The 27288-nt window shown below is 36.6% G+C and overlaps 1 protein-coding gene across 1 annotated transcript in view; it reads right to left on the bottom strand.

Moving 5' to 3' along the window:
- Positions 1-26518, bottom strand: part of Atf6 (activating transcription factor 6) — a 225463-nt gene extending 198945 nt beyond the window's left edge. Inside the window, exons 1-5 of the mRNA XM_076862746.1 lie at positions 26414-26518; positions 11533-11609; positions 7698-7785; positions 5717-5823; positions 1021-1150 (exon numbers count right to left, since the gene is read on the bottom strand). Coding sequence (XP_076718861.1) covers positions 1021-1150; positions 5717-5823; positions 7698-7785; positions 11533-11609; positions 26414-26465 — 454 coding nt within the window. The 5' untranslated portion in view covers positions 26466-26518. The remainder of the gene's footprint in view (positions 1-1020; positions 1151-5716; positions 5824-7697; positions 7786-11532; positions 11610-26413) is intronic.
- Between the last annotated feature and the right edge of the window lie 770 nt (positions 26519-27288).

Below are 27288 nucleotides of genomic sequence, written 5' to 3'. Positions count from 1 at the left end.
TAGCTGAAATCACTGAATAAAGCTTAGAGATGAATAAGTTAATAAATGTTGTGGTAAAATGACCCTCACATTCAGTATTTAATCAAAACTAAAAACTCTCCTAAAGATGATTAAGTCAAAGTCTATTTTAAAGTTTTTTCACCTACAAAGATATTATCAGCCAGGTGCAGTGGCCCATGTCTGTAATCCCAGTGGCTCAGCAAGGCAAGAGGATCGAAAGTTCAAAGCCAGCCTCAACCAAAACAAGGCACTAAGCAACTCAGTGAGACCCTGTTTCTAAATAAAATACAAAATAGGGCTAGGGATGTGGCTCAGTGGCCAACTGCCCTTGAGTTTAATCCCCAATACCACACACACACACCAAAAAACAAAAGAAAGAAAGAAAGAAAGGGAGATAATCATCCAGGTGTGCTGGTGCACACCTCTGGAGGCTGAAGCAGGAGGACCTCAAGTTCAAAGCCAGCCTCCACAACTTAGCAAGGCCTAAGCAACTGAGAGAGGTCCTGTGTCAAAATCTAAAGAAAAAGGGCTGGGAATGTTTCTCAGTGGTTAGCACCCCTGGATTCAATGCCTGGTACCAAAAAATATATTAAAAACTTAAAGAGATAATCAAAGGAGATTATTTCTTCCCTTTCTTCTTTGCAGTAATCATATATAACAAATAATATAGGTCTAATAATTTAAAAACAACAAGCCAGTTTAATAAACATGCTTAATCCAACATTTTCTTTTAAGAAATGTAAACTAATGCCAAGTATGGTAGCACACACCTGTAATCCCAGCAACATGGGAGGCTGAGGCAGGAAGACCACAAATTCAAGGCTAGCCTCAGCAATTTTGTGAGGCTCTAAACAATTTGGCAAGTTCCAGACTCAAAATTTAAAAAAACGGGGGGCTTGGGATGCGGTTCAGTGGTTAAGCACCCATCAGTTCAATCCCCGGTACCAAAAAGAAAAAGAAAGAAATGAACCTAAGCTCAGTTGGAAATAGATACAGAGAAATTAGGAGATAGAGTAATACCAGTTTTGCTCCTAGGACCAATGATAGGCTTATCTTCTCTTAGTGGCTCTGCTGAGGAAGGACTATTACAATTTTCACCATATAAGGAAAGGGGAGACATCTGGGAACTAGAAGACAAATCCAACTCCTCCTGCAGCAAAATAAAAACAAATAATTTAATGCAGAAGAGTATAATCCTTAAGCATAAATTTGCTTAATAAGAGAGGCGACATCCATATATAAACAGAAAAATTCTTCAAAGGCAATTTCAAGGCAAAGAAGTGATATACTAGAAACTACATGCTAAATACTAAGTGACTGTGGATAAGTCAACATTATCAATCAATACCAAAGGAAAACTAACTCAAAATGTGAAGTATGGGGCTGGGGTTGTAGCTCAGTGGTAGAGTGTTTGCCTTGCATGTGTGAGGCCCTGGGTTCGATCCTCAACACCACATAAAAACAAATAAATAAATAAATAAAGATACTGTGTCCATATACAACTAAAAAAATTTTTTTTAAATGTGGAATATGTCTATGCCATCCCCTTATATTAAAGAAATATGCTAGGCCCGGTGGCACATGTCTGCAATCTCAGTGGCTCAAGAGGATGAGGCAGAAGAATCCCAAATTCAAAGCCAGCCTAAGCAACTTAGCAAGGCACTAAGCAACTCAGTTAGACCCTGTCACTAAATAAAATACAAAATAGGACTGGGGATGTGGCTCAATGGTTGAGTGTGCAACTCCAGAGGCTGAGGCAAGAGGATTATAAATTCAAGTCTAGCCTGGGCAATTTAGCAAGACCCTGTCTCAAAATAAAAAGAACCAGGGATGGAGCTCAGTGGTTGAGTGTCCCTGGGTTCAATCCCTAATATCACAAAGAAAAAAAAAAGAAAGAAAATTAAGAATTTCTTAAGACTACAAAGGTGATAAATAATAGAAAGTGAAAAACATATTAAGCCTAATAAGAGTTTAATATATTAATATACAAGGAATTCTTTCAAATAAACAAGAAAAAGACAACAACAGAAAAAATAATCAAAGAACAGGAATAAACAACTTATAACAGAAGTCCAACGCTAATGAGAATGTAAATAAATGTCGAAAATGATCAGTAATCCAAGAAATGCAAATAAAAAAAAGGTTCAGTATCTGGCAAAAATTAGAAAATCAGACAATGTCAAGCATTATCAGAGAAGTTACAGGGATACTCAAGCACTGCTGACTGGCCTGCAGGGTACTACAATGACCTTGTAGAGCCATATGGAAGGAAGCAAATGTCAAATTAAATATCTTTACATCCCACCATCCAACAACTCTACTCCTGGGCATACATCCCAAAGGAATTCTCACACTGGCCCACAAGTGTGACAATATGTATTGTGATGTACGTAAAATGCAGTAAACATATGCTTGAAATGTGCAAAATTAGATGCAACAGATTTGATATATAGAGAATTAATATTAACACAGTGCTAATTTTTAAAAATAAATAGTAGAAATAGGTCTAAATAGTACCATTTATATAAACTTAAAATATGGGCATAAAATTGAAATCAGTGAGAAAAAGAACTTTTTAATAAATGATATCAGAATAAACTTTTTTTTTTTTTAAACCCCGGGACTCTACCACTAAGCTATATCCCCAGCCCTTTTTATTTATTTTTTTATCTTGAGAGAAGGTCTCACTAAGTTGCCTAGGCTGGCCTCATTGTAAACCACTAGACATATTATAGCTTTTTTTTTTTCTTTCTTTCTTTTGGTATCAGGCATTGAACTCAAGGGCACTCAACCACTGAGCCACATTCCCAGCCCCCTATCTTGTATCTTATTTAGAGACAGGGTCTCACTGAGTTGCTTAGCATCTCGCCAATGCTGAGAATGGCTTTGAACTCGGGATCCTCCTGCCTCAGCCTCCTGAGCTGCTGGAATTACAGGTATGCACCACCAAGCCCGGCCTGGATTATAGCTTAATGGTAAAGCACCTCTGGATTCAATCCCCAATACTGGAATAAAAACTAAAAGTAAATGAAATGAACATAGCATCACTTCTGCAACATTCTTGCCATGGATACAAAACCTGAATCTAACCCTTAGCAAATATCAAACAAATCTAACTGAGAGATACTCTACAAAATATATATAGCCTCTGATCTCCAAAAGAGACAAGGTCATGAAAGTCAATGAAGAATGAATAACTATTCAGACTGAAGGAAATTAAAGAGACAAGACAATCCAATATGACTCCAAACTGGATCCTTTTGCTGGTCTAAAGGACATCACAGGGACAACTGATACACTTTAAATAGGAGCTGAAGATTAGATAGTAATGTATCAATGTTTATTTCCTGATTTTGATGCCACATTGTTGCAATATAAAAAATATTCTGGCTTATAGGAAGGAGACATTAAAGTATTGGGGGAGACAGAGCATCAGACTGGCAACTTACTCTTAAATAGTTTAGTGAAAAAAATCATGTAATGTACTTGCAACATTTCTGTAAATCTGAAATTATTCCAAACAAAAAATCAATATAAGCAAGAAAACAAGAATAAAAAACTAGTGAATTCTTATATAACCTAAGTGGTGAAAACCCTGTCTTGAGTTGGGAAGTGGGGGACAATAAAGGCCAAACCCAGTGGCATGCACCTATAGTCTGTTACTCAAGGTTTATGCCAGAAGATCAGTTGAAACCCAGGAGTTCAAGGCCAGCCAGGACATCCTAGAAAGACTCTATCTCACCAAAAAAAAAAAAAAAAAAAAAGGAATATCACATAGAAAGGAAAGGAAAAGTCAATAGGCCAATCAATAACTTGTCTATCAGGGGTAGAAATGAATTACAGTAGAGGGGGTAGAGAGAGAAGAGGGGAGGGGAAGGGAGGGGAGGGGGGATAGTAGAGGATAGGAAAGGCAGCAGAATACAACAGACACTAGTATGGCAATATGTAAATCAATGGATGTGTAACTGATGTGAGTCTGCAATCCGTATACGGGGTAAAAATGGGAGTTCATAACCCACTTGAATCAAAGTGTGAAATATGATATATCAAGAACTATGTAATGTTTTGAACAACCCACAATAAAAATTAAAAAAAAAAAAGAAAAAGAAAAAAAAAATAACTTGTCTATCAAAAAAGTACACCTAGGGGCTGGAATTGTAGTTCAGTGGTAGTGCGCTTACCTTACCTAGCATGTGTGAGGCACTGGGTTTGATCCTCAGTACCACATTAAAATAAACAAACAAAATAAAGGTTCATCAACAACTAAAAACATGGGAGGTTTTTTTTGTTTTGTTTTGTTTTGTTTGTTTTTGGGTTTTTTTTAAAGTACACCTAAGAAAAACATATAACAGAAATAAAGTTAAAAACAAATAACAGGGTATACAATATGCTAACTGTTATGTAAGAAAGGACAGAAAAGACAAAACCAACAAACAGACCTTTATGAATATACAATATTATGTATTTCTGACTCCAAAAGCAAATTACATTTTTTAAATATTAAATCATTTGGAGAAATTATGGAACCATAGAGTACTTCCTTCTAATAGTGGCAATCAAAGGAAACTTTCAGACACTAAATAATTTTTGAAGTGGGTCTTAAAGGATGACTTTTCTGAAAAAACAAAAATAGGGCTATTTTGTGGAGAAGAAAAAGAATGGGCAGAAATCTAAAACTGGAATAGCAGAGATCTCACTATTCTTATTCACTGCCAGTGTCTGAGATAGCTCCTAGAACAGCTGGTGAATGAATGGAACACACTGACGCTTTCAGGCAGGAATACTTCCAGGGTTTAAGTAAGATCAGTGTGAAAGCAGGAGAGACAGTAAGAAAGAAGACTGGAAAGCTAACCATGGGTCAGATAATAGAGGCCCTAACACACCAGCAATCTGAATTTCATCCTGTAAGGGTTGGGAAGCTGTTAAAAGGTTTTACAGCAAAGGAATGATATGGTCAAGTTTGTGCTTTTGAAGGATTTCTCTTTGAGGATTATTACTCTGCTAAGAAAGGTTCAGGAGGTTGGGAGACAGAGTACCAGTTAAAATCCTACTGACTTAATCCAGATAAGATGACGAAAGCCTGGTAGGAGCAAAAAAGAATCCTGAAGTCATAAGGTAGATAGAATCATCAGAATTTAGTAGTTGAAGAAATACAGAGCCTACCAAAATAATGATGCCTCAATTTAAAGCAAAGAAAATATACTGAAGTGTTAACTCGATTTTTCTTCTTGTATCTTCTCTTTTCCCATTACCAAAATCAGGTACTTCCTTTTCTTGACATCATGGCTTTTATCTCGAGGGAGAACAAAAGCAATAGAAGCTACAGGACTTTTGTAAAAACCTTAGCCCATTCAAAAGATAGTGTTAGGCATTCCTAAACTAAAGAGATAATTCTAGGTTCTATGACCAAGTACCTATAAAAGTCTGAAAATCTTATGTTCTTCCATATCCTAAAGAATACATATCCTAACAGGGAGTAGAGAGGGATGCAAGAAGTAAACAAACAACAACAAAAAAAATACTGGTAAAATTCAATGAAATTATGGAGGCAAGAACATAAAGACTAACAACTTTCTAGCTCCCAAATGGTCTTTCCTAAGGAAACATAAGGCTCCTCGTTAGCACTTAGTAAATGTTAAACTGCCCCCTCCCACTTGATGCATGTATTTTCCAAATAACATTATCACCCAAATCATGTAAAAGATTGGCTACTTACAGGAACATGCTGAGTTGAAGAACAAGAGTCCACTGACTGAGGAGATGAGACTGAACAACTTGAGGAAGTTGGAGAAAGTGGCTGAGGTTCTGTCTTAATATCTTTAACTGAAAAATATGAAGTGAAAATAAACCATATGTTTGTAGTCTCAAAAAAAAAAAAGAAAAACACGAAGTGAATTTTTTTTCTCACTGGACAATACAAACTCAGAATAAAATCAATGAGAAAAAAAGGTAAAATCTACTTTCAAAATTCAATTATATGGTCCTGGGGTTGTGGATCAGTGGTAGAGCACTTGCCTAGCATGTGCGAAGCACTGGGTTCGATTCTCATCATCACATTTAAATAAATAAAATAATGGTCCATTGACTACTAAAAAAAATGTTTTTAAATCAATCATATATGGAAGTTAAGGTCACCAAAATATATTATTAAATGAAAATGCAAGATGCAGAAAATGGCATAGTAGTAAGCCTCCAATCATATAATAAGTTGTGTATGTGTAAATATATACACTGCTTCTGTATCCTTTGAAAGAGTAAAGAAGAAACTGATGACCATGGTTGTTGTCTCTGGGGTGCAGAACTGGTTGGCTGAGGAATAAGTGCAGAAGGAGACATTTTTCTTCTATATAAACTTTTATATCTTTTGGATGTTATACCATGTTCAAAAAATGAAATCCATTTCCCCAATTTTTTAAACCCAAGAAAAAAGAAAGAATCATTTTACAAAGTATTTTGACAAAACAATTAAAACTCACAAAAAATATCTCTTGAACTATTAATTTACCTTATAAAAAATTTACTGAGCAACTATAGCCCAGGCAATATTCCCAAGGGCCAAATATACCACAGAATCGGGATGACAGACAGTGTTTTCCAAAGCCACAAAATATCTACTGTCCCTCATGATTGTCTATAATGTGATTTTGTCACTTTCCAAGCAAGAAGCAGTCTAGGCTGAGCATAGGGGTTCACACCAGCTACTTGGAAGCTTGAGACAGGTGGATGGCAAGTTTGAGGCTAGCCTCAGCAATTTAGCAAGACCCTGTTTCAAAATAAAATTTCAAAAAGAACTATGGATATAGCTCAGTGGTAGAGTACTTGCCTAGTATATATGAAGCCAAATTCCTGACCCATAGACTCTGGGAACTTAATAAAACAGTTTTTTTAAACTGCTCAGATTTAGAGTAGTTCACTATACAACAGCAACCAGAACACTGACTTTGTGTCTCCCATATTCTATAAGGGAAGACAGGCACTGAGCAAGATAAATACATACATAAAAGGAAGGGAAATAGGAAGGGTAAGGGGCTAAGGAGGAATTTAGATGCAGGAATGTGCTGGTTATTTATCCATTGTCTCTCCACTCTGAGTCTACCTCCTATAATCTGTAATGCAAATTATCATATATTTCCCAGTTGGCTTCCTTTTAGTTCCAGTTAACAGAGGATACTGGATAGTTGCTAGAAGGTAGCAGAAAATATTTCTTTATTTTCCTGTGAGCTTTACTCCATCAGTGGCAGTCTGCTCCAGGTTCCAGCACACTGACCCCTACCTCATTGAGCTCCCTTAAAGATGTTAACATTAGCCAAGTGGTGCAATCTTCTTAGAGGTATGTACACCAATTACATGAGATTCCCCTAGGTTCTGATAACCCCAACCTCTTCTCTTTGATTCCCTAAGTCCTGTATGGTTCCTAAATGGGTTAATCTCTTATAGAGATATTTATTATTCATAATTTGAATCAATTTCTATTTCTAATATGAATTATTTATTCATTATTCTACTGAAACATAATTATGAAATTCTTCATATTCATTTTGGCAAGAAATTCATTTATACATTGTCATATCAGAAGTAGGAATACATGCTTCCTGGAATCTTTTACCCAACCAAAGCAACCCACCTAATTTCAAGTATTACCAAACTATAAAATAAATGGTCTAGTTAAAGTTTTTATCAACAAAGCACATTATTACCTGTACAGAATTGGTTGTTGATGGTCCAAATGTCTGATTCCCAAGGCATCAAATCCAAATCAAAATCAAGATGATCAAAGTTATTTTCCTGTAGGTTTCAAATCAGTAAAAGAATATTACAATAAAAGAAACACAACTTGAAATCAAACTATCAAACACAATTTGCCATAATTGCTATTACCAAACCTAGCAAAAAAGAATTTTCCAAGTCAACTGGTTCATCTTGAGACTACATCTTAGAGAGTCTAAAGATAAACCAATTAAGTTATTTAAAACACAGTAGTAAATTAGAAAGGAGGTACCAATTCCAAAAAGCTTTAGCTGGATTTATTCTTTTCTGTGGGAAGAGACCATTAAAAGAGTCACAAAATGTGTCTTTTGTCATAAGGGAGCTCCAACAAAATAGGTTTTCCCATTGCCATTAAGGAAAACAACTCCAAACAAAGGGCTTGTTCCTCATATCATCTCCTTATACAAAGGAAAGAATATACATATACCAAAAAAACACAGAAGAATCATAAAGAGAGTAACTTACCACAGGGTAATTCTTTCTTTTACTACTGTTCTGTGCTTTTCAAATTTCTAAAATTTTATGAATTAAAAAATATTTTTTAGTCTTAGGAGATAAAACTCTCAAAGAGGAGTAAACAAACCTTTTAAAGGGGATCCCTCTGTTTCTTTTCATTTAGGTGTTAATTTTTTTTTACTTAAAAATAATGATTTTTATGGATTATCTGGTTGATCACCTTCTAGTGCATATAAAAATGAAAACTGACATGATTTCAGAATCCTCGCATGAATTTGAGATCAAGACAGTACCAAACAGTCTGTTTTACAGTGTTTAGCATAAGAGACAACAGCAAAATGGTGGGGGGGACAGAAGTTCAGTAGAGAAGTCAAAGGGGAACAAAGGGAAAGGAGGGAGGATAGGAAAAGAAAAGATAGTAAATGAATCAGACATAACTTTCATATGTACATATATGAATATACTACAGTGAATCTCACCATTGTGCACAGCCACAAGAAATTAATTTTAAAAAACTATGGATAAATGGCAGAAAGATCAATAGAAGGGAGAAAGAGACTGAGAGAGAGAAGAGGAAAGAGAGGTACTGGGGTCTGAATTAGAACAAGATATATTTCAAGCTTTTATAATTATGTCAAAATGGATTCTACTGTCAGGTATAACTAAAAACAAACAATAAAAAAGTAAACAATGTAATAAAGTCAAAAGGCAAACAATAGATGATAAAACAGCTACAACAGAGAAAGTAAGCTATAAACGAAAAGTAAAAATTCATCTAATAATTGTTAACAACCATTTGTTAATAATTTCTCGAACAGTATTATTATTTCAAAATATTATACGGTTTATTTTTATTGGGAAAGTAACATAAGGAGAGAATACGAGCTTTTTTTATAATCAGACTGCTCTTTACTGAGTAAATATTGATACAAGGTTCATAAAGAAAATATGTGAAAATTCACATTAAAAAAAAAACACTTAGGGGCTGGGGATGTGGCTCAAGTGGTAGCACGCCCACCTAGCATGCATGAGGCACTGGGTTCGACTGTCAGCACCAACATAAAAATAAAATAAAGATATTGTGTCCACCTAAAACTAAAAAATAAATATTAAAAAAAAAACACTTAAGTCATGAAAGAACCATCAATCAAATTGATTAAATCAATTTCCTTTCACTTTTTTCTCTTATTTGAACTTACATATCAAAAAAAATTAGGCTGGGAATCTAGCTCAATTGGTAGAGTGCTTGCCTCGCATGCACAAGGCCCAGGGTTCAATCCCCAGGACCACCACTCAAAACAAAACAGGGGACGGGGACAGAGCTTTAAAAAAAAAAAATTAAGCAGACTTGTAGCAACCAAAAATACTTACTCTTTCTTAGTCTAAGTAAATTTAACAATGCTGCTGGCCCTCATGCTAGCAGTCCTTTAAACATGTTCATTGATTGGTATAACCGACTTCACAGATGCTTCTGACTCGATCAGTCTTCAACCAAAAAGTCAAATACCTTCTACAACAAAAGAATTCTATCTGGTTGGAAATGTAACAGGCCCATTTCATGTGAGATAAAACACATTAGCACTTATGACTTATCAAGGGAAATTCTTCCATCATGTAGAAAAAGGAAGATATATCAGGACCCTAAGAAATCATCTAATCCAATTCCTTCATGTTATAATGGAAAAATTAAGGAATTGACTTTGAGCAACTTCCATAATGTAATAGAATGTGAGTTATAAAATCAGATCATATTTCCCAGAAATTTTCAAATTTAACACACCATTTCTTGATAGTATTTAAAAGAAACGGTATCTAGAAGGTTTTTTTGGTTTGTTTGTTTGTTTACAGTACTAGGGATTTAACCCAAAAGTGCTCTATTACTGAGCCCGTTTATTTTGAGACAGGGTCTCCCTAAATTGCCCAGGCTGGCCTGCAACTTGCAATCCTCCTGCCTCCTGAGTAGCAGGGATTACAGGTGAACACCACCTTGTGTGGCAGGACCAAGAGGTTATGAAAGAAACAGAGTTGCTTAGTCCAACAGCCAATAAGAAAAGTCAATTTATGAGCTGGGGATGTGGCTCAAGCGGTAGCGCGCTCGCCTGGCATGCGTGCGGCCCGGGTTCAGTCCTCAGCACCACATACAAACAAAGATGTTGTGTCCGCCGAAAACTAAAAAATAAATATTAAAAATTCTCTCTCTCTCTTTAAAAAAAAAGAAAAAAAAGAAAAGTCAATTTAATCAGCAGGTCATAATCTAAAATATCTCAAAGAGTAAACAAAACCATTAAAATCCCACACGCTGATTTTTAAAAATATAACATGAGTTTCTTTCTCTTCTCTTGATTCATAGTAAAACAATTCTAAGTCATTCTTTGAGATATATCTGAAATTTACTGGGTAAGCATATATATTTTTATACCATGTTAATAAGAGCTTAACAAATAGTGATATTCAGCCAGGTATGGTGGCACATGCCTATAATCTCAGTGGCTCAGGAGGCTGAGGCAGGAGGATCATGAGTTCAAAGCCAGCCTCAGCGACTTAGTAAAGCCCTAAGCAACTCAGCAATACCCTGTCTCTAAATAAAAAAGGGCTGGGGATGTGGCTTATTGGTTAAACACCTCTGAGTTTAATCACCAGTATCAAAAAAATAAACAAATAAATAAAGTGATATTCAACCTGATTGATAAATTACTGTGCTCACTTGAATTACTTCCCAAGTATAGCAGCATCTCATTCATTATACAGAACAAGACAAAGTTAAAAATTTCATAGGCTAATCAACTTCACACATACTCATCAAGAAGAGGAAAAAGAAAATTTAAGAAATTTTTGAGAACTGAAAGTATTACTATCATAGCTTTTACACAGACTTCTAAATAATCAAAGGCAAAAAATAAGGATATACCTAATTTTCAGTTTTCTACAGTAAGAATACATAACTTTTATAAAAGAAGTTGGTAAGTTCTACTTGACGGGGTCCATGACTCACATAAACCCCTTAATATCACACCAATTTCCTTATGCAGTAAAGTATCTCTAAAAACAAGAAGTGAGCCATTAAGTGACTTTTCCAAGGTTACCCACACCTAAAGTCAAGCTTAGAATACAAGTCTTCCCATACCAAGATCAATGAAATTGTACTGTCCTATTTACTAACTACAAAATGACTACTTTCATACTTGATCATGAACATTATTTAAATTTAAATTATTAACCTAAACCAGTTATCCTGAAACCTTCTTGCAATAGTTAGGGTGAAAATCAAACATCACATTATTCATCATTCCTCCTCTAACAAACACTTACATAAGTCTCATTTATTGCATCCAACTGCAGATCATCAGTGTCTGTGAAATAACCAAGTTCAGCAAACAGGGTAGAATCTTTAAACAAAAGAAGAGAGATTAATTGTTGATTTAATGATCTGACAAGAGAATAAACACTGTATCTGTTACTCCAGCTTTGCTAGGGTTTCTCATTAGCCACTACTCTTATTGATAAATTTGAGTCACATGAATGACAAACAATTCAAAGCTAGTTTCAACATATGCATTATTTTCCATATAATTTTCATCTTATGGACTAAATCCTTACACTAGGAATTCAAAAAGGCTTTTTGTAGTACATCATGTTGGAATAACTAGCAGTAACTTTCTGGAACATTACAAACAAAAATAGTGATGATACCTCTGGGCTCAGCACAAAAAAATAATGTGGTTGATCAGCAATGATGCTTGGAGAGGATTGTGGAAAATATACATGCATTGTGTGTTTGCCATCTCTGCCTTCAGTTAAGTGTACAAGCAATTTTCTTATCTAGATAATAAAAATTGGTCTAGGACTGGTTGTGTAGTACACATTGGTAATCCAACTGACTTGAGAGGCTGCAGGAAGAGTTTAGCAAATTAGAGAGACCTTCTCTCAAAAAACCAAACAAAACAGGATTAGGGATATAGCTCCATAGTACAGCACTCCTGGGTTCAATCCCCAATACTCCCCCCCCACACACACACACACAAAGTTGATGTAGGTTGTAGCTCAGTGGTGTATTGTTTGCCTAGCATGTACAGACCATGGGTTCAATAAGGGGGGTGGGGATTCATTTCAGCAATCTGAACTACATCCCAATTTTTTAATGAGACTTAATTATAAGAAAAATATGAGTATAGAAAAGACTCCTCAAGTCAGGCATGGTGACAGACTCCTGTAATCACAGCAACTCAGAAGGCTGAGACAGGAGATTCACAAGTTTGAGGCCAGCCTAGGAAACTTAGGGAGACCCTGTCTCAAAATAAAAAAGAAAAAGGGCTGGCAATGTAGCTCACTGATAAAGACCCCCTGGGTTTAATCCCTAGTATGGGAAATAAAAGAAGAAGAAAGAAAACAATTCTTCAATAAACTAGATTGAAAATTTTGTAGAAAAAGATCAAGGCCCAAGATGACTGATCAACATATAATCTGTAAAGTTTTCTCTAACACTTTCAGAATTTCAAAGGCTTTGAGGAGGTTTCCAAATCTAGGTCATTTGAGCTGGGCATGGTGGGGCATGCTTGTCATCTCAGCTACTCAAGGAGGGTGAGACAGAAGAATCTCAGTTTAAGGTGAGCCTAGGTAACAGCAAGACCCTATCTCAAAAAGCAAACAAACATATCTAGGTCCTCCTGTATATTCTATTATCACACCACTGAAACTGCTCTGGTCATTTCCTCACTATACATGTTTATAAATTATACTGCCAGCCTATTACTTTCTTGGCCAATGACAAACATTTTACCAAATTAAAATAGTAAATAGTTATTTCAAAATCAGGAATAAAAACTGTCTTTTCCTGCATAAAAATTAAAGGTGGGTTTGTTTTTTAAAAATAAATAGTAACTAGTAAAAAACTGTATATATAGTAAGTTATTACTATGTGTAATTATCAAGGTATATGTGCATTAGCAAGGTACACGCAATAATAATACAACTCTAAGAAACAGATACCTTAAACTCAGCTCCAGAGCTGATAAACTAAGTAGGTGACTGTGGCTATATGACCATACAGGTAGGCTGAAACTCCTTGAGAGTTTTTCCATGTCCTTTGTCTCTCATTTCTTTCCTCCCATTTGATTTTGAACCTGCTCCAATCAAGTTCCTCCCTACACACACACACACACACACACACACACACACACACACAATTAATGTCACCAATGACTTCCATATGTTAAATTCAATGGTAAATTTGTAGTATTCAAATTACCTGACCTATCAACAGCAATTGACCAGTAGATCCTTTCACATTAAATGAAACATTTCTTCACTTAGCTTTCCAAAATACATTAACCTTGTTTTTCTCCTGTCTCATTTGCTGCCCCTTCCTTAAAGGGTCCTCATCTCCCAAACATGAACTTGTCCCTGAGCTTACACAGGGACTTTTGAGAAGCTGCTTTTGCTAAACAGCACTAACTTTTTATACTTAAGTCTGCAGATGCCAATGGCAGGATAAACCTTGGCATCTCTGCCTTTATTTTGAATCTGTCTCCTTTATTACCTTCAACTTTGGGTCAGGTTCCTATTCAGTTCTCATAGCTTTAAATAGCATCTATATGCCAAACATTCCCAAATATATATTCCCCACACTTCAAGAAACGTGGCATCGAATATTGTTATCTCCTATTGTGTGTTTGAAAGGCATCTCAAATTTCACCCATCCCAAACCGAGCTCCTGATCACCTCCATTAAACAATAGTTCTATCTTCATCTCAGTTAATGACAATTCTCCCAGTTGCTCAGGCCAAAAACCTTGGAATTATTGTCTATTTCTCCCATTTTGCATTCAATCTACCAGCAAATTCTGTCAGTCTTATATTCAAAATATAAATCCATAATATGGCTTCCTACCAATTCCTTCCATTGTTCCTTCGCTTCCTGTCCATATCCCTCCTAATAAAGAGAAGTCAGCTTCAGAGGAAGTAGAACAAAGAGAGTGATGGGGCTTTGTGCAGTGTACCTGGTATACAGAGAAATGGGATTGTATGGGAGAAGGGGAAGTGGCAGCATGTTCCAGCCACCAATGAAATGGGATTAGTGGGAGAGAGAACAGAGTGGCAGATGGAAAAGGCAGTCTGAGTAGTTAGGAGAGTAAGTACATTTAGCAATATATTTAACTGGCAGAGCAAATGATTAAATCTAAAATAACTCGAGTCTGATTTCACCTTGTCTAAAAAAGGAGTTAAAAACATAGAAAAGGGAAAGATTAAAAGAACCATAAGCAGGAAGAAAAGAGAAGGTACTGGAGAATAAAACTGATCATATTATGTTATACGCATAAATGAATATGGCATAATGATTCTCGTTATTATGTAAAATTATAATGCACCAATTAAAAAAATTATTATTTATAAAGATGTAGTATAGGTCAATTCAGCAAACAAGCAGATTGAGGGAAAGAGGAGAGGAGAGGAAGAGAAGGGACTGGGGAAGGTGACTGACCTTATTTTAAGTGCATATCCAAATATTGCATAATAAATCCCACTATTACATATAACTAAATGCACCAATAAAAAATTAGTTTTAAAAACGAAGCAGAAAACCAAAAGAACAGTCTAGAGGTAAAGCACACTTTGGATTTTGAGACTAGTGAGAAAAAAGAATGCAAAATATCTTATTAGTTTTTATTTTTATTATCTGTGTTGAAATGCCAACATTGTAGATACAGTAGGTTAAATAAAATATTTTCAATTTAAAAAAATATATTTATAAGGGCTGGGGCTGTGGCTCAGTGGCAGAGTGCTTGCCTGGCATGCATGAGGCACTGGGTTCGATCCTCAGCACCACATAAAAATAAAATGAAGGTGTTGTGTCCACCTACAACTAAAAAAGAAAATAATAATAAAAAAAGATGTTGGGGTGGAATTGGAAGTATTAGTAAATGAACTCTTTTAAAAATATATACATACACACACAGGTAGTTACAGATGTTTGGTTATGTGTGATAACATATACATACATACATTTCTTGGTTCTGTTTATTAAGTGGTTCTACCAACAATGACATTTCAGTAGCAATAAAACAAGAGTGGAAAAAAAAACTATTATGTGGCCAGGCATAGTGGCGCACACCTGTTGTAATCCCAGTGGCTAGGGAGGCTGAGGCAGGAAAAACACGAGTTCAGAGCCAGCCTCATCAAAAGCAAGGCACTAAGCAACTCAGTAACGACCCTGTTTCTAAATAAAATACAAAACAGGGCTGGGGATGTAACTCAGTGGTCGAATGCCCCTAAATTCAATCTCCAGAACCCCCCCCAAAAAAAAACTATTGTGTGCCCAGTTCTTGGATACAAAATACCGTCTGTTGAGAGCCATCCATGGGCTGTGTATGGACTATTGCAATCCATGGGCTGTGTGTGGACTGTTGCACATCACAGCCTAATAAACAGATGTCTGGGAACTTCCAGTGGAATTTCCTCTGGTTGACTGCCCAGACCCATTGTGAGCTCTGCCAAAGGTCCCACACAGTACCAGAGATGGGATGACCTGCTATAACCACACAGGCACACAGCCCTTCTGAGATGGGTGTGACCTGCCAAGATGTCAATCAATCTGCTGACTATAAGACATCAAAACCAAGACTCCACCCTTGAAACCCTACCCCTGCCTTTGATGTACCCCTTAAATAAACAACAGGAGCCATTTTCTAATTGTCTAGCTCCAGCTCCTGGGTGGACTGGACCTAACAGGTGCTCCAATCCTTTAAACCTAATTCTGACTTTGTCTTTTGTTCTTCACTAATTATTCTAGACTTTTATTTCTTAGGTGGCTTACACCCTCCTTGACAGGAAGAAGAATCCCTGCTTCCCCATAACCATCCTCCACTAAACCCAAGCTCTTTGGACAAATGGTTGATTCCAGAGCTGAAACAGAGAAAGTGCAAAATAACCTGAAAAATCTTGTTGTGTTAGGAAATAAGGAAATTCTCAGTGAATAATAGGATTATATCAAAAGATCAAAGACACCAATATAAATGGACTCCTAGAGGTCAAATCTGGGAAAATCTGCACAATAAAATAAGAGTATCAGATTACAATACATTGAAACAAAAAAGGAATCAATAAATCAGAAAGAGAAAGAGGGAAATAAAGAAAGAGAGAGGGCTCTTTCTTACAGTACAAGTATCACTTGCAAATTAATGAATGTAGACAGAATGACAGAGATAGATAATTCCCATTTAGCAACCATTAGAGCAGTAGGAAATACAGACTGGAATTACTGATGAAGCTAAAGTTGGTGGGTAGAGATTTAATAAGAATAGGATATTGGTGTCATGTCAGATTATCTCACCCCAATAGTAATAAAATACAAAAGGAGAAACAATGACTTGATGTTGCAAACCATCCATGGGTTGTGTGTATGAGCTATGCATATTTGAACATATGAAGGGACTGGTCTGGTGTTGCACGCTGATTGAACTGTGCGACGCAAATGTGGCCTTCCTCTCACTCTGCCTACGATCCCACACAGCACCTGAGATGAGTGTGACTTGCCAAGATGTCAATCAATCTGCTGACCATAAGACATCACCAAGCAAGAGTTCACCCTTGGAAATCCTACCCCTTGCCTTAATTGGGTGGAATATTCTATCAAATGTCTTCTCCCCAATAAATAGGAGGTTTTCAGGTGTGCTCACTCTCTTGCTATTTCCAGCCCTGCCCAGCATGGAGCTGACCCTTGAGTTACCCTCATTCTTAGAAACTCATATTCATGTGCTGCGTGGTTTCTTCGCCATTTTCTTAGTTATTGATATAGCCAGCTCCTTTGAATCCAGCTCATCTCGCCAGCCAGGCAAGCTGGCAAAAACTTTACAGCAGAGAAACATGGCAGACTGCAAACTTAACCAGGTGACCAAGATAAACATCACCTTGTGATGGATCAGCATAGTGTGCCTCCAAATGAGATGCAAAGAGAAGAGCATAACATCATTTCTCTGGCATTTCTTTCATGGATACATGGACTAAATTTGAACTTAAGGAAAAAATAAATATACCTAGGTTTAGGATCATCTTCTAAAATAAAAGACCTGTACTCTTCATGATTGTCAAGGTCATGTCAGGCAGGAAAAGACCAAGAAACTATTCCAGATAGAAGGACACTGATGGACAGGTCAAGTAAAAGCAATATGTACTTACAGGTGGAATCCCAGACTAGAAAGGGGAAAGAAGCATTATAAGACAAATGGAAAAATTGGAATGGTATCTGTAAATTGTATGGTAGTACTGTATCAGTGTTTACTTCCTGACTGGAAGAATTGTATGATAATGAGATGGGGATTTGAGGATATATAAAGAAAGATAGACCAAATCTCAAAGGAAGCACTCATAAAGAGTTGAATGCAGGAAACACCCATAAACCACTGGAATGCAGAAAATGCCCACAAACCACTGAAACTCTTGAGCAACCCAGCCCGTACCCTTGGTCCATACCTTTGACCCATGCCCTTGCCTAAAAAAAAAAAAAAAAAAAAGTAATATGAGAGTAATGTGCAAGCACTAGAAAAACTGGTACAAAATGGTGTAACTCCTCCAGGGATCCTCCTCTAGTCCAGCCCCTAGCAACTGTCCCTTCTATAAATACTAACACCCTACACCAAGGGGTTTCTGTCTCTTCTTCTGGAAATAGCCTGCACTCTCCCTTAAATGTTTCTCTGCTTTCCCAAATAAAACTTTGTCTGGGGTCTGCAGTTGTGGCTCAGTGGTAAAGCACTTGCTTAGCATGTGTGAGGCACTGAGTTCAATCCTCAGCACGACATAAAATAAATTTTAAAAGTATTAAAAAAAATTGTGTCTCTGACATGCTGAAATTCTTTTCCTTCAGCAATATCGAGGACCCTACTGAGTCAAGGTCCCCTCTCTTGAAACTCCAAGATAGGAAGTACCCTTATTGGTTTGTTTTTCTCTCTTTCTATTTTTCAGGGTGGAGGTGCATTATACACTATAGTATTTAAGAATGATAGATTAATACCTCTTTCTCTAAAGAAAGAAAAATGGGGCAAATGCAGTGTGAAGGGCATGCAAGACTTCTTTGTACTGTTCTTACAACTTTCTGTATGTTTGAAAGTACTTCAAAAATTTTAAAAATGTATACACATGTATATATATTCATAAAATAACCACTTATCATTACTTTCACTGCTACCATTATAACTCATGGGGATTGATTACAGGGGCCTCCAAGTAGTCCCTCAGCTTCTTGTCTTGCCCTCTTTCAATCTATGTTCAATGAATCAGCTAAACTAAAGCTATAAAAACAAAGGATATTACTGGGAATCAGAATTCTCATAGTAAAAGAAAAGAAATGCAAGTATAGTCATGTACAGTAACATCTCATTCCACAACATCCAGCTATGTAACAGTCATTCCATAAGATTATAGTGGAGCTGAAAACTTCTTATTGCCTAGTGACATCATAGCCATCATAATGTTTTAGTATGATGCATTACATCTTAGTAAGATGCATTACTCAGGTGTTTGTGTGATGCTGATATAAATAAAACTACTCTGTTGCCAATTCTATAAAAGTATATCATATACAATTATATATAGAATGTACATAAGACTTGATAATGATAATTAATGATTATGTTACTAGTTTAGTATTTACTATAATTTTTATCATTAATTTAGAGTATGCTCCTTCCATATGTGAAAAAAAGTTTACTGTAAAACAGTACACCATGTTGCAGTGGCATACATCTGTAATTTCAGCAATTCGGGACGCTGAGGCAGGAGGATCCCAAGTTCGAAGCCAGCCTGGGCAACTTGGTGAGACGTTGTCTCAAACTTCAAAAAATAAAAACAGCTGGCAGTGTAGCTCAGAGTTAGTGTGCTCTTGTGTTCAATGCCCAGTACCACAAAAAAAGGAAAAACAAAACTACACCATGTTCCACTAGCAGACACCTCATACATCTCATGTTTACTGCATCTCAACTGCATCATTTTCTCTCTTATTTAATTGAATTTCCTGTTCTTCTGTTCATCATGGCCCTAGGAGCAATAAGCGTCACTAAATACATATATACCATATAATCTAAGTGTGTAGTAGACTATTCAATCTAGTTTATGTAAGTATACTCTATGATGTTTGCACAACACTTCTCAGAATGTGTCCCTGTTATTAAGTGGTGCATGACTATATTTAATGCATGAAGGTAAGAATAAACCCTGTGATTTGGCTTTGAACCCTAAGTATTAGTATGAATTCATGCTTTTTTAATATTTATTTTGTAGTTGTGGTTGGACACAATATCTTTATTTTATTTACTAATTTTTATGTGGTGCTGAGGAATGAACCCATGGCCCTACAGGTGCGAGGCAAGCACTCTACTGCTGAGCCACAGTCCCAGCCCCTAAATTCATGCTTTTTAAAAATAAATATTTCCTTGTTGGGGGCTGAGTTCTCACCTAGCATGCACGAGGCACTGGGTTTGGTCCTCAGCACCACATAAATGTAATATAAAGATATTCTGTGCACCTAAAACTTAAGAATAAATATTTTTTAAAAAAATATTTCCTTGTTCTTAGGAAATTCATGGTGAAGTATTTAGGAGTATCATATTATCTGCTGCCTACTTTCAGATGACGAGAGAGGATGAAGTACGTGTGATTCTGAAAGAGTGTGGCAGGATGTTAACAGCTGATAAATTTAGATAAGGAAAATACAGGTCCTCAATGTACCGGTCTTTCAGCTTTTCTGTGGTTAACAAACTGATGGTAGTTGATAAATATATGACTATATTTATAGAATATTATAGAATTCATGAGAAACTAGTGGCACTGGTTACATCTATAGTATCTCTAATATCTATTGCCTATTCCTATGTCCTTTTCACCAGTTCCACACTACCAATATTTGGATTTCCTTCAACAGCAATAAACTATGGCAGCTATTATTTTTAGTTTGCATAGACAGCTTTTCCCCTGACTCCACCTTGATCATTTATTTGTTTACTTCTTATAAGTTTAGCAAAATGAGAAATAGGCCACTAGGTTTAGCAGTATGAAATCAGTGGAGACCTTAGAAATAAACAGCTTCAGCAGAGTGATATAATCTGATTGAAGTGAGTTTAAGAGACATGAGAGAAGAGAAACTAGCATCACTGAACATGGACTTTTAAGGAACTCTGCTATAAAATAAAGAGAAAAACTTCTAAAAGGAGTTTTGTTTCCTTTCTTTTTAACAACATGTGTACTGACAGAGATGATCTAGTGTAGAGAGGGATAAATGATGCAAGAAACAGAAGGAAGAATATATTGAGCAATATTCTTGAATATATGAGGAGGAATTTAAAACACATGAGAAAGGGCTGGCTCTAGCTCATTTGAAAAATGAGGGAAAAGATGCTGGAGGTTTGAGGAGGGAAGCAACTTCATAAAACAATCATCAAAGTGAGAGTAAAATCAGGGAAATATGGTTGGCCTGCTTTAGGTTAGTATCATGAATTTAAAGTAAGACCACTCAGCATAGATTGAATTTCAGCTACATTCTGCTATTAGTGCAGGCATGGGGTAGGCAGAGTCAGATTTAATAAAGGTTGGTAGCTTATCCAAAGAGACCTACACAACAAGTTACCAACAAGGATGTTAAGGTGTAAGCAAAGAATAGTTACAATGATGTCCATGGTATTTTAACCAGGTAAGGGGAAAATGATGACATGAAGGTAATAAGAGACAATGAAAAGATGGAAAAATCTTAGTGGAGCTGAAGGATTTTTGGAATTGGAATATTAAAGGGAGTGAACTAGTAGGACAGGAGATAGTGATCAAGTTAGATTCTTTGAAAGTGAGATCATGTTATGGGACATAACAGCACATAGGCTTATGATCAGAGGAGTAAATAGCTAAGACAGGTAAAAAACAAGAGCGCAGGTCCAGGAATAAATGTTTGAAGGCTCTTCTCTGAGCATACTGAAATCATCTAATAATGTTGGAGAGAGTGACGGTAAGCTAGTTGCTGAAATTTTTCAAAAAGTGAGTGAAAATGACTCAGAGGATGACATATTGTGACAAAATGAGCTTCACACCTAGATATTTTCAGGGAGCAGGGGAGGAAAAGGAAGGACCTTTGCTACCTTCAGAGGCACCATGGTAAAAGGTTTGAGAATAAAAAAAGTTACTGCTCAGGTACTTAGGGAAAGCTGTGTCATCAGGTTTTGGTTAGTACCAGAAGGCAATGAGAACCTTCACAGAAAAGACTGAAGACAGAAGAAACCAAAATGGGAGGAACCTTCTGATCTTAGTAATATGTCTTATGTGGAGGGGGAAAAAAAAAAGAAAGAGTGGTTTGGTGGCAGGCAAGCAGGAGGGAGAGGGAGAATATAGAGAGCAAATAAGCTATAAAAAGATGCTCAAAATCATATGTCATCAGAAAATTGCAAATTGAAACAATGAGATACCACCACACACCTATCAGAATTGCTAATCTCCAAAACACTGGCAATAGTAAATGTTAATGAGGATGTGGAGCAACAGAACACCCATTCATTACTGATGGGAAAGCAAAATGATACAGCCACTTTGAAAGAAAGTTTGGCAGTTTCTTACAAAATAAAATGTACTCCAACCACACAACTCAGAATATCATGCTCCTTGGTATTTACTCAAATGATTTCAAAACTTATATTCACACAAAAACCTGCACACACTTTTATAACAGCTTTATACATCTAGGTTGGAAGCAACCTACATGTATAATATACATCTAGGTTGCTTCCAACCTAGATGTAAATGGGTATGAAAACTGTACTATGGACTAAACTGTGTTCCCCCTATCCTGACAAATCCATGTATTGAAGCCCTAATACCCAATATGACTATATTCACAAATAGGGTCTTTAGGAGCTAAGTTAAATGAGGTAATAAGGGGTGTGGTCCTAATCTGATAGGACCATGGCCTTACAAGTAGAATGAACTGGACATAACTTTCTTATGTTCATATATGAATACATGACCAGTATAACTCCACATCATGTACAAACACAAGAATGGAAGTTATACTCCCTGTATATATAATATGTGAAAATAAATTCTACTGTCATGTATAACTAAAAAGAACAAACAAAAAATAAAAAAATAAAATTCTCTCCCAATGACATGTGATAATGCATTTAAAAAGCAGCCATCTGGGCTGGGGTTGTGGCTCAGCAGCAGAGCGCTTGCCTCACACATGTTAGGCACTGGGTTCGATCCTCATAAAAAAATAAGCAAACAAGATAAAGATATTGTGTCCATGTATAACTAAAAAAATATCAAAGAAAAAAAAGGAAGTAGCCATCTATAACCGGAAGAGAGCCCTCACCAAAAGTGGAGCTTCCCATTTGGAACTTTCCAGCCTCTAGAACTGTGAGAAACTAAAATTATGTTGTTTAAACCACTTGGTCTATGATATGTTGTTATGGCAGCCTCACAGAATAATATACTATGGAACTGATACACTATGGTATTTACATATAATGTAAATTTAATCAGTGTGAAAAAATAAGGTATCAAGCCACAAGAGACAGGGAGGGACCTTAAATGCATACTGCTAAGTGAAGGAAGTCAATTTACAGAGGTTACTTACTTTACAATTCCAAATATATGACATTCTTCAAAAGGCAAAACTATGGAGACAGTGAAAAGATCAGGGGTTGGAAGGAGAACTTGGGAAGAGGGAATGGGAAAGAAATGAATAGGTGAAACACAAGGAATTTGGGGGGCAGTAAAACTATTGTGTATGATATTGTAATGATGGTTACTTTCCTTTGGCCATCAAAACTCAAAGAATTAACCTTACATTAAGGTGCGCAGGTGTGGCAGCACATGCCTATAATTCCAGCAACTCAGGAGGCTGAGGTAGGGGGATCATGAGTTCAAAGCCAGACTCAGCAATTTAGTGAGGCACTTGCAACTCAGTGAGACCCTGTCTCTAAATAAAATTTTAAAAAAACAAAGCTGGGGATGTGGCTCAGTGGTTAAGCACCCTAGAGTTCAATTTCAAGTACCAAAAAAAAAAAAAAAAAAAAAACCTTAAGTTTAGAATTATTTAAGAGTGAAAGCAGTAAAACAAACACACAAACACACACACACACACAGTAAACCTTATGAACTTTAGTTAATATTAATGTATCAATACTATTTTATTATAGCAAAAGTGTTAATCTAATGCCAACATGTTACCAATAGGGAAATTTTATGGAGTAGGGAAGAACTATATGTGCTCAATTATTCTGTAAATCTAAAACTATACTAAAAAAGAAAAAAGACTCTTAAGTACCAGATCAAAAATAACTGTGAAATTCAAATTTCAATTTACATCAAGTTTTATTAGAACATGGCCATTCTCGCTCATTTACAGATTGTTTGTTTTATTACTCGAAATTGAATTCAGGGGCACTCAGCCACTGAGTCATACTCCTAGTCCTAATTTGTATTTTATTTAGAGACAGGGTCTCACCTAGTTGCTTAGTACCTCACTTTTTGCTGAGGCTGGCATTTACATTTTTTATGGCTGCTTTTATACAACAGCAACAGAGACAAGTAGCTACAAGAGACTACATGATCCCAATGCCTGAAATAATTACTATCTGAACTTTTTCAAAATGTTTGCAGACCTTTGCTCTTAATTTCATTACCCAAGTTAAAAGGAGCAGGGAGCACATTCCATCATGGGCTATTCTGAGATAATCACTTTATTTAAATTATTTAAAGTCCTTAGTCACAAGAAATAGAAATTATCTAATCTGACCTGATTTTTAAAAACCTATCTGGTTAGTTTTGTTTTGGCACGGGATTGAACCCAGGGTCACTTTGCCACTGAGCTACATTTCCAGCCCTTTCTTTCTTTTCTTTTTTTTTTTTTTTTCAGATTCACATCAATTTTATTAGAACAAATTCTTTTTTTCTTTTCTTTTTTTTTCTCACTAAATTGCTGAAGCTGTCCTCAAATTAGCAATCCTCCTACCTCAACCTCCCAAATTGCTGGGATTACAGGCATGTGCCACCACAACTGGCTTAACTATATAGCTTCTAATATTTAAAAAAAAATAATCAAGTATATCAGTAAAGCATTTGAACCCCCAAACAACAACTCTCACAGAACAAATCCATATTTACTGAGAAACACTAGCAGATAGTAGTTTTATACTTGAGTGCTTGCAAAAATCTATCCCTTTAGTGAACACCTAAGAAATTAAAGTTTTCAAAGAAAAGGAGTTTAAAAAGGGAAGCCTAGAAAACAACGGTAAGGAGAAGCACTCAGGGAGGGGGAGGGCAGGGTACCTAGGAGAAAAAAGTCATTCATCCAACAACAAAGAACTGAATGTTCCATTAAAGAACATTAGAACTAGGAGTCAGGAAAGTGGATTCTGGGTATTAGAACATAAAGTATAACATTAGGAAATATACCCCTAGTTATAGTTTAAGAAATATCATGAAAATATAATATGAACTAGCTGAGAAAAAAAATCATAACTCTCTGACTTACTGAAGTAGACTTGTTAATAAAAGGCATTGTAGGAAGAATCAAATTTATAGGAAAAAAAAAAGTTAGGAAAGCAATATAGGATACAGACTAGGGGCATAAGCTTTCGAGGTAGAGAAGCCTGATTCTGATCCTGCTTCTACCACTCACTAGCTCTAAGTCTCTGAGCACAAATTCTCTCTCAGCCTCAGTTTCCTCATCTATAAAATAACAGTATCTCAGTAAACTATTGTAAGGATTAGATAAAATAATGCATATAAAGAGTTTAGGGGCTTGGGTTGTGGCTCAGAGGTATAGCATTCGCCTAGCATGTGTGAGGCACTGGGTTCAGTCCCCAGCACCACATAAAGCAAAATAAAGACATCGGGTCCACCTATAACTAAAAAATAAATATTTTTTAAAAAGAGTTTAGTACAGTTCTGACAAAAATAAAGTGCTAAATAAATGGTAATTGTTAATATGACTAATATATGTGGCTTGGGAAAATGCATTGAGAATAACAGTTTTTCCAGAAATTGTTGGAAAATCTACCCAAAGACTGAAATAAAAATCTCTCATACAATAATTTTAAAGAATGTCTAAAAAAAATGTCTGCCATCAGAAAATTAAATGAGGACTTCGGTTCAAAATATGGAGTTGAAATTCCACTCACAGAGAACGTTGGTTCAAGGGAGAAAAACAAAATCAGTCTGGTTTCCTCCCAAATTCTAAAGTTGGTAAATGCTGTAGGCCCACTATAGGTTCCATTCAGAGCCCTCATAATCCCAAATTCATACCAAAATCCAAGACAGTATTACGTCTTGCAGTCAAATGGAGAATAAATAAGTCATGGTGGCTCGTGCCTATACTCCCAGTTACTTGGGAAGCTGCGGAAGATCCAACGTTCAAGGCCAGCCTGGGCAATTTAGCAAGATTCTGTCGGAAAATAAAATAAAAAGGGCTGGGGATGTGGCTCAGCGGTAGAGGGCTCCTGGGCTCAACCCCAGGTCGGAGTAAATAGAGGAGCTTCCTTTAAAGACTTACATGACAGAAGCTACTTCTCTCTCATTCCCACTATGTTCCATTCCATACTTTCTGACCGTCAAAATCAAACAAAATATCCATACCAAAAAATTCAGACCTTTATCTGGAGAGCAGTTAGGACTGTATCAGTTTATAAGTGTATTATCTAGGTAATCAGGGACTCGAGGGCTTGAGTGCTTTGCTTCTCTGTGAAGACAGACAGACTAGAGCCCTAAAAGTAAAAGCTGCGAAATGAGAATTTTTTTGTTACATACACATTTTTTCAGACACACCGCGCGGACGGACGGACACACACACACACACACACACCACTGCAATCATCACCCACATCCCACGGTCAGAGAAAACAGCTTACAGGCTTTCTGGCGGTCACAGCCATCCTGTCCCACGCTTCCTAATCGCCCTCAAAACCATCACCTGGTACTTCCCCAACGGAAACAGTAAAATAAACGATAATAATTCCAATCAAGACAACATTTTGCTCTCACTGGCCAAGATAGAAGCCGAACGGTTCTGCTCGACAATTCCAGGGCCATGGTCAGGGGCAACGAGTGGCCTCACTCCCAAGGCTAGGCTCATCCACACCTGTCACCAAGAGTGGGCGGAAGTAGGAAGAAATCGGTAAACGCGGACCCGAGCCACCCCTGATACATTCGCAGATCCCACTCACCCCACTCTTCATCTGGTCTGTGAGAGAGTCCTGGGCTAAAAGGCGACTCCATGGTGCCGGCAACACCAGCCGGCTCCCCGAAAACACAAGTTCCTCGGTCCTAGAACTCGGTGAGTAATATCTGGGACGGCGGCTGCAAGAGGACAAAATACTCCATACCGCTGACGAGACGGTGGCCGAATGAAGACAAACTGCTTAATGCGCTAGGGACTAGTAGGAAAGAACCAAAAGAAAGTCAGCACAGCTAAATAGGATCTCTGTGTAAATGTTTCTCTTTTGGAGTTTTAACATTTTCTGTTCCCTTGTTTTAATGGGGGGTGAGGGAGGTGAAGGCACGCAAATAGCTTCGGTTAAGTAAATTGTATCAATAATATTAAAAGTGAAATTTTGCAAAATTCCTTTCTGAACATACGGATTTGTTCTTTCTTATACTATACCCCATATGTCTCAGAACAAAATTAGAGACTAACCATAAACGCAATTTAGTTTTTTCTTAAAATTTTGTATTGATGTAAAAAAATTCTCCGTATGTAAAAGTGAATAAAAGAAAAGCACAACTATTTTTCCACATTCATTAGAACTGTCTCTACTGGCACAGTATCCGAGGTAAGCGACACTGTAAAAGTATACTTCTAGAAAGTCTACCTTTATGTGAACAAATTAAAGCGAAGTAAATATACAAGATAAACTCCCGTGCCTATAGTTATCTCCAAAAGATGAATTTCTAAAACTACTAGTAAAAGTCCGAGCCCAGCCTATACTAAAACCTGCAATAATGTAAGTTCTTAAACGTTTTATTACTAAAGTGTGAGATTCGGATCTTATTTAAAAGAAACCTACACACATCACGAACTCAAACTGAAAATGAAAAAAAT

The sequence above is a fragment of the Callospermophilus lateralis genome, chromosome 7 (genome assembly GCF_048772815.1).
Source record: "Callospermophilus lateralis isolate mCalLat2 chromosome 7, mCalLat2.hap1, whole genome shotgun sequence".
Classification (NCBI taxonomy): domain Eukaryota; kingdom Metazoa; phylum Chordata; class Mammalia; order Rodentia; family Sciuridae; genus Callospermophilus; species Callospermophilus lateralis.
The sequence above is the reverse complement of the archived record's forward strand: the minus strand, read 5'-3'. Positions and strand labels throughout refer to the sequence as shown.